General features: G+C 32.7%; 1 protein-coding gene across 1 annotated transcript; it reads right to left on the minus strand.

The window, feature by feature from the left end:
* Positions 1-16,032: 16,032 nt before the first annotated feature.
* LOC120145920 lies at positions 16,033-17,403 on the minus strand. The gene has a single exon (XM_039159625.1). It carries the CDS (start codon positions 17,401-17,403, stop codon positions 16,033-16,035), a length of 1,371 nt encoding a protein of 456 aa, XP_039015556.1.
* Between the last annotated feature and the right edge of the window lie 295 nt (positions 17,404-17,698).

Here is a 17,698-nt window from a genome sequence, read left to right on the forward strand (position 1 = left end):
AAGTTTCATTTTTGCCTATCCACTAAATAAGATTAAGATTATATTTAGAATTTTATAAAAAAGATTAATCAAAATTATATTATACAAAATAGCACATTCACAGAGATGAATAGTTAATAATGTTGATATTGTCTTAATTTATATAGCTTCCTTATTTATGTCTATGAATCTAACATATTTATGTGCCTCCAATCTATGTCTTTGATACTAAAGTTTTTCTTCTTTCTTGTGCACATATTAATTTTACTCTCCATTATGATTTTAATAAATATACAACATATTATGTGTCCATTCAATAAATAAATTTACTACTGTGTATTAAATTTCTTTTACCTGTATTGTTTGTCGTTGAGATTGACTAGCCGATGATTTAGTTTAACCAAATACCTACATTTTGCTATATATTAAATATTCAATTTCTTTTACTTTATAAAAATATATACATATGATATAAATGTCTGAAAATATCATAACTTTATGGAAAATAAATGAGGAAGTGTAGCATGGAATAGTAATAAAACCATAGGATATATTATTATTCGAAGTGCTGCCCTCCCAAGGGGACAAGTTTTGCATGGTGGGTCGTGGTCCGTCTTGCATGGATGCTGAGCCGAAAGAAAACAAAACAATGCAATGAAAGATCAAATGTGTAAAGGTCTCTTTTGGAAATAATATTGATTTTGTTTTCCTTCATAATCTCAAATAATTACGAGAAAGACAACCATATGTAATGATGTTGTTTAGCAATATCTTAGACACACTTAATAATGTGCTTACCATACATAATTTTGTTACCTGTTTTTAATAGGTCTAGTTAAGGTTAAACATTAATAATTGTTTACCAACTAAAATGACACTAAACAATATATATATATATATATATATATATATATATATATATATATATATTGATTTGAACATTCCCAGGAGGCACGTGATGATCACATGGAGGGCTTGTGCATCGATGTGGATGAGAAATATGATCGGACGGTTCATATGTGACGCAGAAATCGCTATTGGGCTACAAGGCAATGGTCCAATATGTACAATAAGTAACCTTGGGGTAGAGCTCATTCGATGCGGCAAAAGGTGTAACACTTGTCCTCATTTAATTGGAAGAACTTTCAATAATAACACGACTTTAGGTGCAATATCACTTATTTAATAGTCTCTATTTACAAAATTGCCCTTATTATAGGGGGCGAGCAAATGTTTTTCGGCTTTAAGCTTTTGTATTATGTTTCTTATTGAGTTGTTATTACTCATCTTATTTTACATATAAGTCATTTTACTTTGTTTTATATTTTTATCTATTTTCTCTTATCTTTGATGACTTATAAGAGATCATTGAACGATAAATCCTATGATTTATTGTATGTAGAAGGCATGTTAAGCTTTTTTAGTGATGTCAATATTGAGTGTAGAATGTTATGACAGGGTTTCGGAAGGGGCATCGTCGAAGCTATTTGTGCCCTTGATACTTGATTGTCACACACAAAAGGGTGCATGTGTGAGGGATATATCATATTGTTTAATTTGGCCCCTTGTATTTAGAGAATTATCAGAGGATCATCTATATTTTTTTTAGTTTCCTTATAATTTGAAGGCGTCAATCTTGACTAATCTAAGTCGGCCCATGTCACACATCTGATTTTTGTGAGAAATTTCACAACAGAGATTGTATTGCATACATAAAGACTCAAACTTGAGACTTTAATTAAGTGATATCAAACTACTTACTACTTAAATAAACTCCGGTTGGTTGTTTATATTATTTTTGGGAACATGAGAGAAATTTAAAATTGAGATATAACCATAATATAACTATGATATATGAATTATTTTAAATTTATATCAACATGATATATGTATTGCGCAAAAAGGACAGTATGGGAGGGACCCTCTCCCTTAACACGGGCGATGCTATCTCATCCGACAATAGAAGTGCGGCTAGAGGAATCTTGAGAGACCATGGAGTGGACTTTATCCTCGCCTTCAACAAATTTCCTGGATAATCTTCAGTTCTGGAAGCCGAATTATGAGGCATACCCGAGGGACTCAAATTTGTGTGGCAATATGATTTTGAGCGCATTGCATTGCAATCCGATAACAACGACACCGTCAACTTATCGCAGTTATCTTTAAACAACTCTTTCTCCTAAGTAAGAGTCATCGTCAACCTGTGCCAGAGAGCTTGATACGTTGAATTCAATCTGGTTGCGAAAGAAGCTAATGAAGCAATATATTACATGACCAAATGCATCTCTAAAGAAGATGGGGCCCTAGTTATTTATAATTCGATTGCACGTTATATCTACAGTATTTATAGTCATGATCCGTCTTATTTACGTTTTAGAGGCTGATTTATTATTTTAGCCTTTCTCTCTTCATTTCAAACAATATAAAATAAACATAAAAACTATAAAAATACCGTAAACATTTTTTTTATTAAATATACTTAAGTGGTTGAGTGATTATCCAAAAATACCTTTATTAAATCTACATTGTCATTGCTTTGTTGTACAAAGTTTGAATTCATTTTCTAAAGGCTTAAATGTCCCGTTGCCCCTTGATCTATATCATTTGTATCAAATTGTTCTTAAAGTATTTTTCGAAATATTTTGACCCTTAACTTTAAATTGATATTCCATTTATCTCAAATCATTAACACTGTTAAAAAAATCACAGGCTAATTAGAACATGCGACATTAACTCTTAATTTTTATTTTTTTTATTTAAATAAATAAAAAATAAATAATAAAATAAATAAACTACCCAAAATACCCTCCTTCCCCACCCCAACCCCCAAATCTCCACCGTAACATCACCATCTCTAACAGTTCCCCCCGTCTTTCATTCTGTAAGCTCCAATCAGCAACAGCAACTATAAGCATTTCGCTTGCAGTTTCATCACCATCCCCAACAATGCAATCACATTAGCAAACTATTCCTCCCTAATTTTTTTTTTTAAAAAATCGAACAAATTAAAGAACAACTCACATCCAATTGACAATAAACTTTTGATTTTATTAAAAAATCAAATAAATCAAAGAACAATTCACATCCAATCACCTACTTCTTTCCTTCTTTTTTTCTAGGCAACCAAACAATGTTTCCAGAAAATGAGTTTGAATCTTACTGCTAATATTTCATCGATGTTATTTAGCACCCTCCAATGCAAGCACTCCACCAATTGAAACAAAATTTCTGATTAATCAATTAGAAACTGACGAGATGAAGAACAACATAACCCAGAAAAAAAAACCATATTTTTCGAAAGAAAAAAACCATTAGAGATCTAAACTATTCATTCCTTAGTCATTTATTTGCTCCACTTTTTCTCACCATCCAAACACTCAGAAAAAGAGAGAGAGAAAAGAATACAAACGACTTACAATTAACATGGCAATAGCAATGCAAGAAAAGAAAAAATCCATAAAGAAACCACTTTGTTTTTTTCTCCAAACCACCACCATGCCGACGAGAACCAAAGTTGTTAACAACCCAAACCACTATTGATGAACTGGAACAAAGCTCCCTCCTTTTTCAGACATCCCCAAATAAAACAAAATGAAAACCCATAAAGAACAATAATAGTAAAAGAAACACTTTTCTTTTCACCTAAAAACAGGGAGATATATGTTAGGGAAAGGAAGTGTCGGGTGCTTTGTTTCTTGGTGATATGCAGGAGAGAGATGAAGAAAAATGGAGAAAGCAAAAATGGAGGTTTGGGGGTGGGGCAGGGGCAGGGAGTTACGGTGGGGGTGGGGAGGGGGAAAGGGCATTTTTGGTATTCTATCAGTTTTATTTTATTTAATACAAATAAAAAATAAATATTAAAGGGTGACATGGGTTAGTGATTTTTTTTTTTCGGCGTTAATGATTTAGAGTAAACGGAGTAATAATTTATAATTGAGGTCTGAGGATACAAAATATCTCAAAAGATATTTTAATAGACAACTCGATATAAATAATATAGTTAGAGTTACCGGGGCATTTAAGCCTTTTCCAAAAACAAAGTAAAAAATGAATGGGGATTACTTTTAAAGTATAGTTATAATTATTTTAAAAGCGTGCTAATTAAGCCATTGATTAAAGAATTTATTTTACCACCCCAAATCACCGTTCATTTGTATGAATTCCACGTGGTAAACATACAACCAATCACATAATTAGTTAAAACTACACATGCCCTAATGCAAGGTTAGATGTGTTAAGTTGACTCTAGTGTGAATTATAGCACCAACCCAAATCTCGATCACCCTTTTTGACATTAAGATCAACAAAATCTTATAGTTTTTGGACCCACCCACTAACTTTAAACAACGTAAAGTTTTATCTTTTACTTATAAAGTCAAGATATTACCAAACTTCATTGGAAGAAAATATTATATACTGTATACACATGTACATGACAATATATATTTTTTGAAATTTATATAAGATAGTTATTAATTTATATTATATATAAAATTATTAATTAAATTATATTACGAATTAAATAAATTTAATTTAATTCCAGAAAAGAAAAATAAATGTTATAAAAAAAGGTTGCATAAATATTATTATTTTAGAATAACATTTTTATACAGAAAAAATCTCTAGCTCTTTATATCAATTGATATCAACTCAAATTTTAATAAGCAATCAAGATGAATTTTCTTGTAATTATAGTATTGATTATTAGTTGGTGATTAAATGTATTTAATAAATATATATTTGTTGAACCTATCTTTTGATATAATAAATAAGGGAAAAATGTTCTTAGACTTAATTGAATCTGTTCAAATGATTAAAAACATAATTTAAAATCCACAAAACTTGAAAAATTGTTGAGTTAATCGAATGAATGAATTAGCCAAGAGGGGGTGCATTGGCAATTAAAATATTGATGGAAGCTTTTATAAGAGAATGAAAATTTTGACACAAACAATTTTAGAGTGTTTCAATTTTTTCAATGAAGTTTATGTCCACTACTTTAGCTTCTATACTAAGGATTTCAAAAAATTCATTAATTTGTTCAAACCTTTTAGAACAATGTGTAACATTACATATAACGCCATAAATCTTGGGTTAAGAGTTTCGGGTTGACCTGAGAAAGTTGGACGTAGGGGTGCATAACGAGTTGAGCAGCTCGTGAGCAGCTCGAACTCGGCTCGGTCAAAACTCGGTAAACGCTCGACTTGAGTTGGCTCGACTCGAACTCGACTCGAGACCTTAACGAGCTGAGCCGAGCAAAGTCTAACTTGACTCGATAAGTTCGCGAACAACTCGTTAATTTTTTAAAATATATTTTTAGTAATTACTTTAAAATTATTTCATTCAAAAAACAAATCTAAATAATAATTATTAATTTATTAATGAATAATAAAAATAATAAGTTAACTAATCTATTATTTTTTAATAAATAATAAATTATTATTAATTAATAAGATTATCTTAATACAAAAAACCCAACCTAATATCCTCATATAGTATCAGTAAAAAAAATAGTTAAAAAATAAGGTAAATTGAGCTTAACGAGCAATGAGTCGAGTCGAGCAACAATTTTTTTTAACGTGCACGATTCGAGCACAATTTTAACGAGCAACGAGTCGAGTTGAGTCGAGCAATAAAAGTTTTTAACGAGCACGAGTCGAGCACTGCCCAACTCGCGATCGACTCACACGATAAGCATCTTTAGTTAGACGAGCCCAATTACCTTATAAAAGAGCTAAACCCAATTAAAGTTTGAATTGGGCTTGGTTTGGGGGCCCAATCAAAGTAAAAAAGGACAATTTTAAATTGAGGATGAAAGTTGGAGGACCAAAAAGTTATTAAACCATTTTTCAAAATAAAAATTAAACACCCTTCTTTTAGGCATGATTTCACGTAGCCACATACCCCTTAACTCATCAAACACTCTTCATTCATCTTCTCTTTCTTTTTCTTCCTCTCTAAAGCTTGAACAAAGATTGAAATTTTATTTTATATAAGCTTAGTTCAAAGATTGAAGGTAAGGAATGAAATCTTCATCTGAAGAGCTTAAATTTAAGCTCTAATCCAAGTTTTAACCATATAAACCAAAAATATATTTGAGGGAGGTTTTTTAATCAAAGTGTTTTTCAAGCCCTTTTTGTTATATTTAAGTTATAGGGAGTCATTAACCTCAATCCAAGCTCATAAACAAGTTAGTAACTTATTTTCTTGCCCTTGATTAGTGAAAGAAGTGGGAGAGAGCTCCAAGGCAAGAGGCTAGGAAAAAGTGACCCTTGGTTGATTTGAAGATTTTCTATCAGCTAGGAAATCTAAGGTAACACATTCACAACTTTTTCTTACCATTTGTGAGTCATTATAATGCTTGTAGCTAAAGAGTTTTGTCTTGAAGCATTTCATGGTAAATTTCATGTTTTGGTGTTTTTAGCATGATTAAAGACCTATCATTATCCTTTTTAATATACGTTAGACTTTAATAATGATTGAGAACCTTAATAGGGTCTTTAGAGTAGATAAGGAGTCATTTTGCGTGCCTGAGTAAGGTAATTCTGGGTTCGAGTATTGGCACTGGAAAAAAAGAACTGATATTGTTCTTATAACTTAGGGAAATTAGGATGCGTAGTATCGATACTCCACCAATAAGTATCGATACCAAGGGCTTCGTCTCGATACGCACAGGGTGGTATCGATACCAGGTGAGCTAAAACGATTCCAATAGACCATTTTGGTAACGATACTTAGGGGGTATCGACATCCAAGGGAGAGTATTGATACTCCCTATAGGAGTAACGATTCCTAACTATTTTTACAAACATCGAAGTAAATTTTGGTATCGATACCGTGGTGAGTATCGATACCCCGGTTCTAGAGTATTGATATTGACCCAGCAATATCGATATTGCCCACTAGTTTTCAACTTGTTTTAACACTACAATATCGATACTCAAGGATGAGTATCGATACCATCGTACAAAGTTGGGCAAAAAGTTCAAGAGATTTAAATAAGAGTTGGAGGTATCAAATCCCACCAATACTTCTTCAAATAAGACTACAAGTGAAAACTATGAATTAAGTGAAATTTCAACCAGAAACAATATCAATTAGGGCATTATAAAACTAGCCTTGGTTGATTCTTAGGAAAACGACCATGACACTCGAGGTACTTTAGTATATGAGTACGACTTCGAGGTATAGATTGTCTGGATATCCTTAGGTAGAGTGCGAGGCCCTTTGAGACTAACTAGGGCGTGAGGCCCGAACATTCGCTAAGAGTGGGTTAGTTGGGTGTTGTATCCGATGTAGAGATTCCAGATTCTCACCCTAAGTAGACTGGACGGGTGTGTGAGCTCCAAGATGTAGAACCTTAAATTGCACCATGATGTCTACCCTAAAGCATAGTGGAGTATACGAGTATTCTTATTATCTTTATTGCACATGATAATGTGAGCATGATTGAGCATTTTGAGTATGATTCTGTTGTTAGTGTGACATTGGGCTAGTGAGCTCAGCGTTCAAAATTTGTTTCCGTGCGTAGGTCGTTAGGAGGAGCATTCGGGGAGCATATCGCGCAGTCGACATTTCAGACAGTTTGAGAAACAAAGTACGTCTTGTGTCTTTTCTTTAGAGGGCATGTATTATTCATAGACATTCACGTACTTGAGTCGTAACTTGTTTTGTAATACTCATATATAATATTTTGATGTATTTATTTTGGGAGCTCCCGATGTAAACCTTATTTTAAAGATGTTTAATTACTTTTAATCATGGTTTTAAATGTATGATTTCGAAGACTTTTTAAGAAAAATGTTGGGTAGCCACTCTGATGGCCCTGTGTGGCATTCTAATCAGCTGACTTTGTGTTGTATTGGATTTGGGTGTTACATTACAACACACCTAGACTTATACCCCAAAGTCTCAATGTACAACCCTTACTAAGAAGAAGTTACAAATAACAAACTTAGAAAACCTCACTAGGAATGTGTTTGTACAATTCAAGAACAAAGAAGAATATTTAACAAATGAAACAAATGAGTACAAAAATGTTCTTTGAAAGCAAAAAGAATATTGAAGAATGTTGATTTGATTTTGGCTTAATATGATTGTTTTTGTTTTCTCTATGATCTCTTATCTTTACATATTACTTGGAATCTTTTTTTATACCCCTTCATTTAATTCTAGTTGTTTGGGTTGTTATAGGAGTTAATAGAGTCGTTGGAATGAAATTTCCTGCAATAAATGATGCCCAAACGCCTTGAATACCGATACTCGAGCTTGGAGTATCAGTATTATCTGTATTAAATATAAAAACCTAGCCATTGGTAAAAGAGGATTATCAATACTCCAACATGAGTATCGATACTTGAGCAGTATCAATAAGAAAATGGCTACTACAATTTGTTTTTACCAAAATAACAAATGGAGTATCGATACAGGTATTAGTATCACATGAATAGTATCAGTATTGTTATTGTATTATCGGTCCTGCAAGGTTAGAAAATGATTTTTGACTCAATTAAAATCCGAAACCCTTTGTAAAAATGTTTAAAAAATTAATTACAGTATATTACTTGAATTTTCAAAAGAGAATGGAGTAAAAATAGAGTTTTTGACCTTAAGAAGAATTTCTATATTCGAACGGTTGAATTGAATATATGAAAACCAAATTAAAATTTATTTAAAAATATTTACTTTTTGTTATATCAAAATCTCAAAGCATGGTTCAAAAAAATGTTTTCAAAGTGTTTTTGACTTGATCTACACCTTAAAGTATGTTTAGAAACTCAAATTAAGTCAAAATATTCAATTATTGGAGTAAGATTTCGAAACCCTTTTTAAGGTTTCGAAACCTTTAAGGCAGAATGCTCAAACGACCAAAATTTCCTATGGTTTTGAAATCCCCTAACTGGTTGCTAAACCCCCTGCCTAGTTTTTAAACCCTCTGATCTAATGATCATATTTTTTAAAGAGATTTTTGAAACCCCTTTAGTAGTTTCGAAACCACTCTACAGAAATGCTAAAATTGAGGGGATTAAAGGCTTTTGACGGCTCCAAAACATCCCCTATGATTAGAAACGGTCACAAGATCATTACATCTTATAAAAACAACCTAAGGGTGCTTGAAGAAGGTTACTTCACCTATCTAAGTTTAGAGATCAAGAGAAAAGAGTTTTTATTCTTATTTCATTCATTGTTCTCTAGTACATAAGTGTGTAGAGCTTAATTGCATATCTTTTGTTCTTATTCTTGCGAACCTAATCCATGTAAACACCTATTTAGAGAGGCCTTCTTGTTTACACAAATTATCCTTTGTAGAAAATGGGAGTGGTTCTAGTTTAGCCCTTGAAAAGCTAGATAATTGTAAATGTTACTCTTAAGCCTAGAAAAAAAAAGAATAAATTAGTGAATTTGTTGAAAATCCTTAGTGTGGAGCTAAGGTAGTAGATGTAAACTTTGGTTGAGAAAGTCGAACCACTATAAATCTTGAGTCAAATTCTTATCTTTTATTGCTTCCACGCCAATGATTTTTAAAGGTCAATTCACCTCCTCTTGGCGATTTTCGGTTGATCGATTCGAGCCTAACAATATTAAATTTAGGTAAAATATTACGAAATTAGATTTTTAGTGATTTGGTATTTGATTCTATAATAAATAGTATGTATTAACCTTATAATTATGGAAAAAATATTATTTTAAAAATATATAGTTCTTAACAATTTTTGAAGTTTATGTTGTAGAGATAAATTTTATAGAGATATTAAGATACATCAAATTATGATATAATTAATATAAATAATATATCCCCTCATCTTTTTTTTTTTCTTTGAGTTTGTGTTGTTTTATATAGATCATATCAACATTTTCTTTTTTTGATTTTGTTTAGCCGGCGATGATACCAATTTTGATGTTGGTTGCGGACCGCTGATTCTCTCTTCTCTTTGTGGCACGTTTGTCTCTACCTTTGTGGTACATTTTTCATTTTTTTCTCGTTTGTTTGATCATTCTTTTATTCATGTTTTCTTAGGGTTGTATTTGACGACGTCACAACTGATAAAGATGACACTTATTTGAAATATTGTTGATCTTCCTTGCTATGGACCTTCGGATTATATTTGGCTCTGATTTGCGGTTCTCGGTGGTATTTCAATAGCTTAATTCCCTTTTGTGGTTTGTTCATCAATGCAATCATATTTGTTCGTATATAATTTCATTCAAGTCTTTTGATTTGATTTTTAACTTTTTTCATGTGTGATCTTTATATGATCTAAAGTGGTTAGTTTTAATGTTATAGGAAAATACCCAATTTATGTATTTAGTTTACGTTGATAGTTATAAACTATTATTATAATTTTGGATATTTTCACCTTTTTATAATACTAACAGCTTCTATTAAAAAAATAATATAAATAATATATAAAAATTCAAATATTTAATATTTTTTGGTTGCTCTCCGGTTCTAAAACTTCTCCTTAACTAATTAGACTGACATGAGTTGCACATATGACTTTGATGTGTGAGTCTCTCAATAAGATTTTTTTTACATACATAAAAATTCGAATTTAAAGCTTTATTTAAATAATATCAAGATACATGACACCCTCTATCGTAAAGTGTATAATTGGATGGGACCCTTTGTGCTAACCTGCGTGATTCAATTTGAAAGAGTTGTATCTAATTATACAAGGTGCAAAGGCACCAAAAACAAGCTTTGGGAAATTGATGGTTTATATGCAATTGGATAATGATTTGTGAAGCTGAATTATATAATGAGAAATTGATGTGAATGTGGGATAGTTGACGTAATATTTGTCGTTTTATGATCAAAATTTATACGGGAATGATTAAAATATTTTCCAATTGCGTATCCAACCAAGTAGAGCATTACTTATTTTTCTTAAATCCTTTGAAAAGGGACTTTAGACGGCAAAACAAATGATTGAATTTTGAGATTATTTATTAATAAAAGCAACAATCAAAGATTAGTACAGAAGCATAAGAGAAAATGAAAACATGGAATTGGAGAGAAAACGAAAGATGATGATGAAGGTGGGGACCAAGGCGAGGAAGGCGTGGTTTAAAGGAAACATAGGAAGCAGGGTAAGATGTAGGGATGTAAGGGGACATGGGTTAAAATTATACACTCACGCATCATTTTATATAAAATTATTAAAAGGAACTCATTTTTAAAATTTTAAAAGATAAGAATAAATTATTGATTAAAAATATAAAAATATATTTAAATATATATTAGTTTAAATTTTTTAAAAAGGAGGTCCTCTCTTTCATCCCTTCAGTCTGTCTCTAATAATAGGAACTTCGTTCTTTTCTTCCTTTTTTCCCCATTATAATTCTCTTAGGCTTGGCTGGTACTGCCTCAAATCGAGAGAGAGAGCACCTTTGCATCGATGTTTGTGTGAGGGGTGGGCCGACACTCAAGCTGCTTCTTGGGCTTCCCCCTTACACATAGACTCTCATTTTTTTCTGGTCAAATTATGATTTTTTACATATGTATAATGGATGGTTTGTCACATATTATGTCACCAAAGTTATAATGTGATATGTATCTCGTTACCTAAAGTGATAATGTGATATATCACGTCACTCAAAATATTAATATCATGTTATGTATCACATTATTAATTAAATATATAAAAATTAATATATGTTGATTATTAGTTAACTAACACTTTTAATCTAACATAGACTATGCTTTAGAAAAAATAATAACTAAAATCATCATTTAGACAAGTATCAAGAATTAACTTTTAACTCTATGCCATTTTGATATAGGACTATAGTATTTAGTTTATAAATATTATAGACAAAATAATATAAAATATCATTTTATAACATCTCATTCATACGTAATTGAAGATTACGGACATAATTTTAACATGTAGAATACTTTATTTTTTATTATATTAAATAATTTAATGTCTTAACATAAAATTTAAATCTAATTAAAAATAATTTTTTAATATATATTATCTAATAATTTATTTATTTTATATTTATTATTACAAAAATTAGTGTTTATAATAATTAATTTATCATTTGTTTTTATTATTTTTGCATGGGCCGGTGGAAGGAGTTTGTGGTTAGGGCATATAGTGCTGGATGTTGGAGGAGGAGGAGGAGGAGGCAGATCAGGAACATGGATAGGCAATAGACACAGGGTTGATAATGGGGTTATGATTTAATTTGATTCAATTTAAAAAAAGATTAAATGATAATATAATATTCAATTTTAACTTGGTAGTGATAACAATTTCATAGCCCTTAAAGTGAATAGGCATTAGACACAGCTTTATGCATACGTGGTGATAACAATTTCATAGTGTTTTATTTTACGAATTTTTACTGTTTGACCTTAATACTTTGACTAAGTAATAATTATAATTAACGATAATAAGTTAATCTGAATACCCTAACTGCCACTATTATTTAAGAATCAATCTCATTGCCCTTGCTTAAAGGTTTGAGATAGAAGTCGAATGTTAGTCAGTGAACGAAGAAAAAAAAAAGTTACTCCAAGATAGCAATAATTTCGTTAATTATTACATAAAACAGCTGAACTCAATATAAAAAAAAAATAATCCATGATAATATATTTTTTTTTGGATAAGTAAATTTTATTATCCAATAGAAAAAGTACATTACAACTCAATCAAAGATCAAAGAAAGCTAATTACAACAAAAGAATGATTAAATACCCCAATTAGTACAAAGATGCATATTAACAAAATCAAGTCTGTTAAGTTCTCTATTCCTAAGTAGAGAACCGACAATCTCCTTAATAGCAATAAGCAAGTCATCCATAGTTCTAGCTCTACCTTGAAATAGACGTCTATTTCTTTCTTCCCAAACAAACTAAATGAAAGAGCTCCAAGCAATCTTCAAAATAGAGGAAAGAAGAGATTTACCTTTCCAACAAGAAAAAGCCCAAGTAAGCTTGATATCCCAAGACATGTGAGGCTTAGTTAAGAGTGAAAGATACAGAATTCTAGTCCAAAGAGAATCAACCATAGCACAACCAGCAAATAAATGATTTCTTGTTTCAAGGCCCTCGTTGCATAATACACAAGAACCTTCAGTGGTTATCCCCATTCGAATGAGTCTTTCCCGAGTGGGGAGTCGATCAAGAATTACCATCCAAGTGATGATACTGAATTTTGGGACATGGAGGGGAAACCAGATTAATTTGTGCCAAGGAACTTTTTCCTTTTTGATACAAACCTCATTCTAAATATCACTGCTTTTAGTAATTCCTGCATTGAGAATAGGGATGGCCTCGACTTTCATGTTGAGCAGCCTATTAAAACAGTAACTGTAAGTAGCATTGGTAGGCATCTGAAAAAAAACCTTAGATTTAATAACATAGGTATAAATCCAAGCAATCCATAAGGATCCTGCACCAGCAAGAAGGTTACGGATAAGCTGAAACATACAGACTTTATTCCAGGTTTTTAAGTCTTTAAGTCTCAGCCCACCTTCAGATTTGGGGTAAAAAATGTTACCCCAGCTTACTCTTGCACCATTGGCAGCAGAGTCGGTGCCTTTTCATAAGAATCTAGAACAAAGCTGGTTAATCTTATTGATAACACCTTGAGGAAGCAGAAATTGTTTGCACCAGAAGTTTGCTATACTTTGGAGGACAGTTTTGACAAGTTCAAGTCTTCCTGCATAACTAAGATGTTTCCCAGACCATTGATGAATTCTTAGTCTAATTTTATCAATAAGAGGAGTTAGCAGTTAGTTTTCTGGTGACAAGATGGACCCCAAGGTATCTCACTGGAAGAAGACCATTTTTGAATCCAGTAGAATTAATAATATAATGAAGGTTTCTTGGGGAAATTCCAGCAACAAAGAGGTCATATTTGGCTGCATTAAGTTGAAGTCCTGACATTTCATAGAATTTTTTAAGGAGAGAGGTAACTCTAATGACTGATTCTAAGTTTCCTTTACAGAAAATGAGGAGGTCATCCACAAAGGTTAAACGAGTGAGTCCAAGCTTTTTGCATTTTGGATGATATCCAAATAAGCCTCTGGCAGCAGCAATATTTAGCATATTAGAAAGGATGTTCATAGCAAGAACAAAGAGGATAGGTGATAAGGGATCACCTTGTCTTAGGCCTCTTTCACCTTTGAAATAACCTATCAAAGAACCATTAAGAGAGATAGAGTATCTAGATTGAGTGAAGCAAGCTTTAATCCAAGCAGAGAATTTAGAAGGCAGATTTATGGCTTCAAGAATAGAAGAGATGAACCCCCAATGAATAGAATCAAATGCTTTTTGGAGATCAATTTTAATGGCACATCTTGGAGAAATGGTTTTCCTTCCATAGCCTTTGACAAGCTCTTGAGCAAGAAGAGTGTTGTCAATGATATTTCTGCCTTTAACAAATGCAGTTTGGTTAAGGGTGATGATTCCAGGCAGAATAGTGGTCAATCTTTTAACCAAAATCTTGGTGATGGATTTATAAATGACTGTGCAGCAAGATATTGGTCTATAGTCTTTTAACCTTGCTAGGATTGGAACTTTTGGGGACCAAGGCAATAATGGTTGAATTAAAGGCTGGCAGAAGAGAGGAACTGCTAAAAAAATATTTGACTGCTTTAGTGACATCCTCGCCAACCACTGACCAGCAGAATTTAAAGAAGAAATTAGTGAAACCATCTGGACCAGGTGCATTGTCATTACCTTGACAAAAATAGCTTCTTTAACTTCCTCAGAAGTGACATCTTTATCCAATTCTGCAGAATTTTTAGGGGACAAATTATATTAAAGAAGGTTTTTAAAAGATTGATGGTCACTGTCTCTGACAAGTGGGTCAGCCTTTCCCAAAAGGTTTTTGAAGTAAAGAATGATTTCAGAGAAAATATCATCAAAAGTCTCAAGCCTACAACCTTGTTCATTCTCTAAGATTCTTATTGTATCTCTTTTGTTCTTGGAAGCAATGACAGAGTGATAGAATTTTGTGCATTTATCACATTCCTTAAGCCATTGAACTTTGGCTTTCTGCTTTTAAAACTGATTTTCTGCTGCTTCAAGGGCTGACAGTTCAGTCTGAATTTTTAGTTCAGTGTCAATGGAACCAGTTCTGTGCAGAGTAGAGAGCTGAAATTGTTCAAGTTCAGCTTTCTTTTGCTTGACCATTGTGGAAATATTACTAAAACATTCCTTTTTTAAAGTCTTCAGTATGGTTTTCAATCTTTTAAGCTTGAGAAACAGAGACATCATAGGGTTACTATGGACAGGTTGCTGCCAAGAATTATGAACTTCATGAAGAAAATATGGGTGTTTGGTCCAGAAATTAAAAAATTTGAAGGGTTTCGGGTGATTAGCAAGAGAATCCTTGTTAAGTCAAACAATGGCCATGCAGTGATCAGATGGCCCAGGGACTACAAATTCCACAAAAGAGTTTTTAAATGTTGTGATCCAATTGGAATTAACAAGCACTCTGTCAAGTTTCCTAGCAAGGAATGAATCTTTTTGTTTATTGTTCCAGGTGAAAGTAGGACCAAAGAAAGGGTGATCTTGAAGGAGAAGGTCATGGATAGTATCTTGAAAATATTTCATATCAGTGGAAACAAATGGACCTATAATGTCATGATCAGAGCTTTCTGAAGGGTGAAGGATGATGTTAAAATCACCTCCAAGGATCCATGGAAAAGAACCAATACTAGAATCAAGGTCTATTAAGTGTTGCCATAGAAGCCTCCTTTGTGAACCATCATTGTAGCCATAGATTGCAGTAATATAAAAAGGTTGACCCTGAGAAAGACCTTTGACAGTGATACTTTAGGCAGTAGAGTGGCAGAAAGAGAGATTAAGGCCTTTAGTCTAAAGAAACCAAATTCTTCCATTGGATGCAGAATTATAGTTAGTGAAGCAATTCCAGTTACTAAAATTAGACATAAATAACTCATCGAACTTATCAGATTTAACTATGGTCTCAATCACGCAGAGAACATCAATTTTGTAAAGAATAGCTCTTTACAAAACTTTATTTTGTTTTTGAGGATTGTTAAATCCTCTGACATTCCAAAAGATGATGATCATTGAGAAGAGAAGCCCAGATCACTCCCATTGACACTTTCTGAAAGACTTTTAGCTTTAATAAGATATTCTTTCTTTTTGTTTTTGAGGTCTTTGATTAATAAAGCCACACCCAAAGAAGTAGACCTTGGTTTTCTATTGTGATCCTCCAAGGAGGAAGAAGTTTCGTCAACAGTACTAAGGACCTCAAATCTATTGGAGGATCCTTTGAGAGCATTCTTTGATTTAATCTTGACAGATCTTTCTCTACCTCTTTTAGGAAGAGAAGCAGATTTATTTCCTAATTCTGAAGGTGAAGGAGAAAGAGAACCTACTTCAAGGGGGTCATTAACAGTGATTGGTAAAGAAACCTCTGATGTTGTAAGTAAAGATGAAGACTGATCATTCACAACAATAGTGCCCAAAAGGCATAAAGAAGAATTTAGTGGTTCTTTATAAGAGTCAGAATTGATATGGGTAGAGAAAATCCCTACAGGAACCGGGGAGGATGAAGAGGGGTCCTCAGAGGCAGAGGTATTAGAAGGTTCCTTTGAAGAATTACAATCTTTTGTAGGATCATAATAAGAATTGTCTTGAGTAGAACCAATATTAATAGGAATGTTGTTAGGAGCTAAAGGAAGATAATCTCCTTTATTTCTCCAGACTTGAGAAGGATTAGAAACACCAGAAGCTTTAGCCAAACATCCTTTATCATTGTGGCCAAATGTATTGCATCGTTTGCAGCTTGAAGGAAACCAAGGTACTTCAACGTAGACAGAAGTAGATTGGCCATTAGCAAAGATTACATCAATAGTTTTAGGAATTTCATCATTTACTCCTATCTCCACACATATTTTAGCAAATTCTAATCGTGTCTTTGAAGCTGTGATAGAATCCATCGAAAGAGGGATTCCTATTGCACTAGCAATATAACTTAGACCCTCTCTTAAAAATAATTCAAACGAAACACTATACAGATGAACCCATAAGGGAATGCGAGAAAGATCAAAGTGCAGTCTAGTTGAGTTAGGTTCCCATTTCCTTAAGATTAAAGGTATGTTTAATATGTGCCAAGGACCATTTTCCATAACCCAATTTCTTGCAGAATCAGAATTGAAAGTGAATAAATATAAGTTACTGCCTGCGAAACTCACCTGGATGTGAATCCCCTTATTTGGGTTATTCCATAGATTCTCAATGATCCTCTGCATAGTAGTGAAATTTGGTGCAGCCCCAAGGAATTGACCCACGAGAGATGTCCTCCATTCGGCAATCCCAGCTTTATAAACTTCTGGAGGAGGCTGAATAATGGGGTTGGAATCGCGAGATTTTGGTGGGAAGAATTGAAGCTCGTGCCCCTGTTGATAGCCGAAAAGTTTTCTCCAATCCATGAATCAGTGAGGAAAACAGCACCCAGGTATAGATGAAGAAGTGATAATAGTAGGCGAAGGAAAGAAGACACATGAGAAGCACCGACGACCTAGGATCCATTAGTCCTGCTAACGTACGCTAAGAGAAAACCAACTATCGTGCGCCCAGAATGAAAAAAAAAAACTCGATTACAATTCGTGCCATATTACTGTCGAATTTGAGATATTTTGAGTTTTGTTATAGATATCAAATTTTAATCCATGATAATCTTGGATTGCAGCTCTTTAGCCAAAAAGATAAAGACAAGCATGGTAT

Source organism: Hibiscus syriacus, unplaced genomic scaffold (genome assembly GCF_006381635.1).
Source record: "Hibiscus syriacus cultivar Baekdansim isolate YM2019G1 unplaced genomic scaffold, ASM638163v2 tig00110895_pilon, whole genome shotgun sequence".
NCBI lineage: Eukaryota > Viridiplantae > Streptophyta > Magnoliopsida > Malvales > Malvaceae > Hibiscus > Hibiscus syriacus.

Excerpts from the sequence above, each read along its gene's own strand:
- LOC120145920 (XM_039159625.1), bottom strand. The coding sequence starts at position 17,403 with ATGGATTGGAGAAAACTTTTCGGCTATCAACAGGGGCACGAGCTTCAA.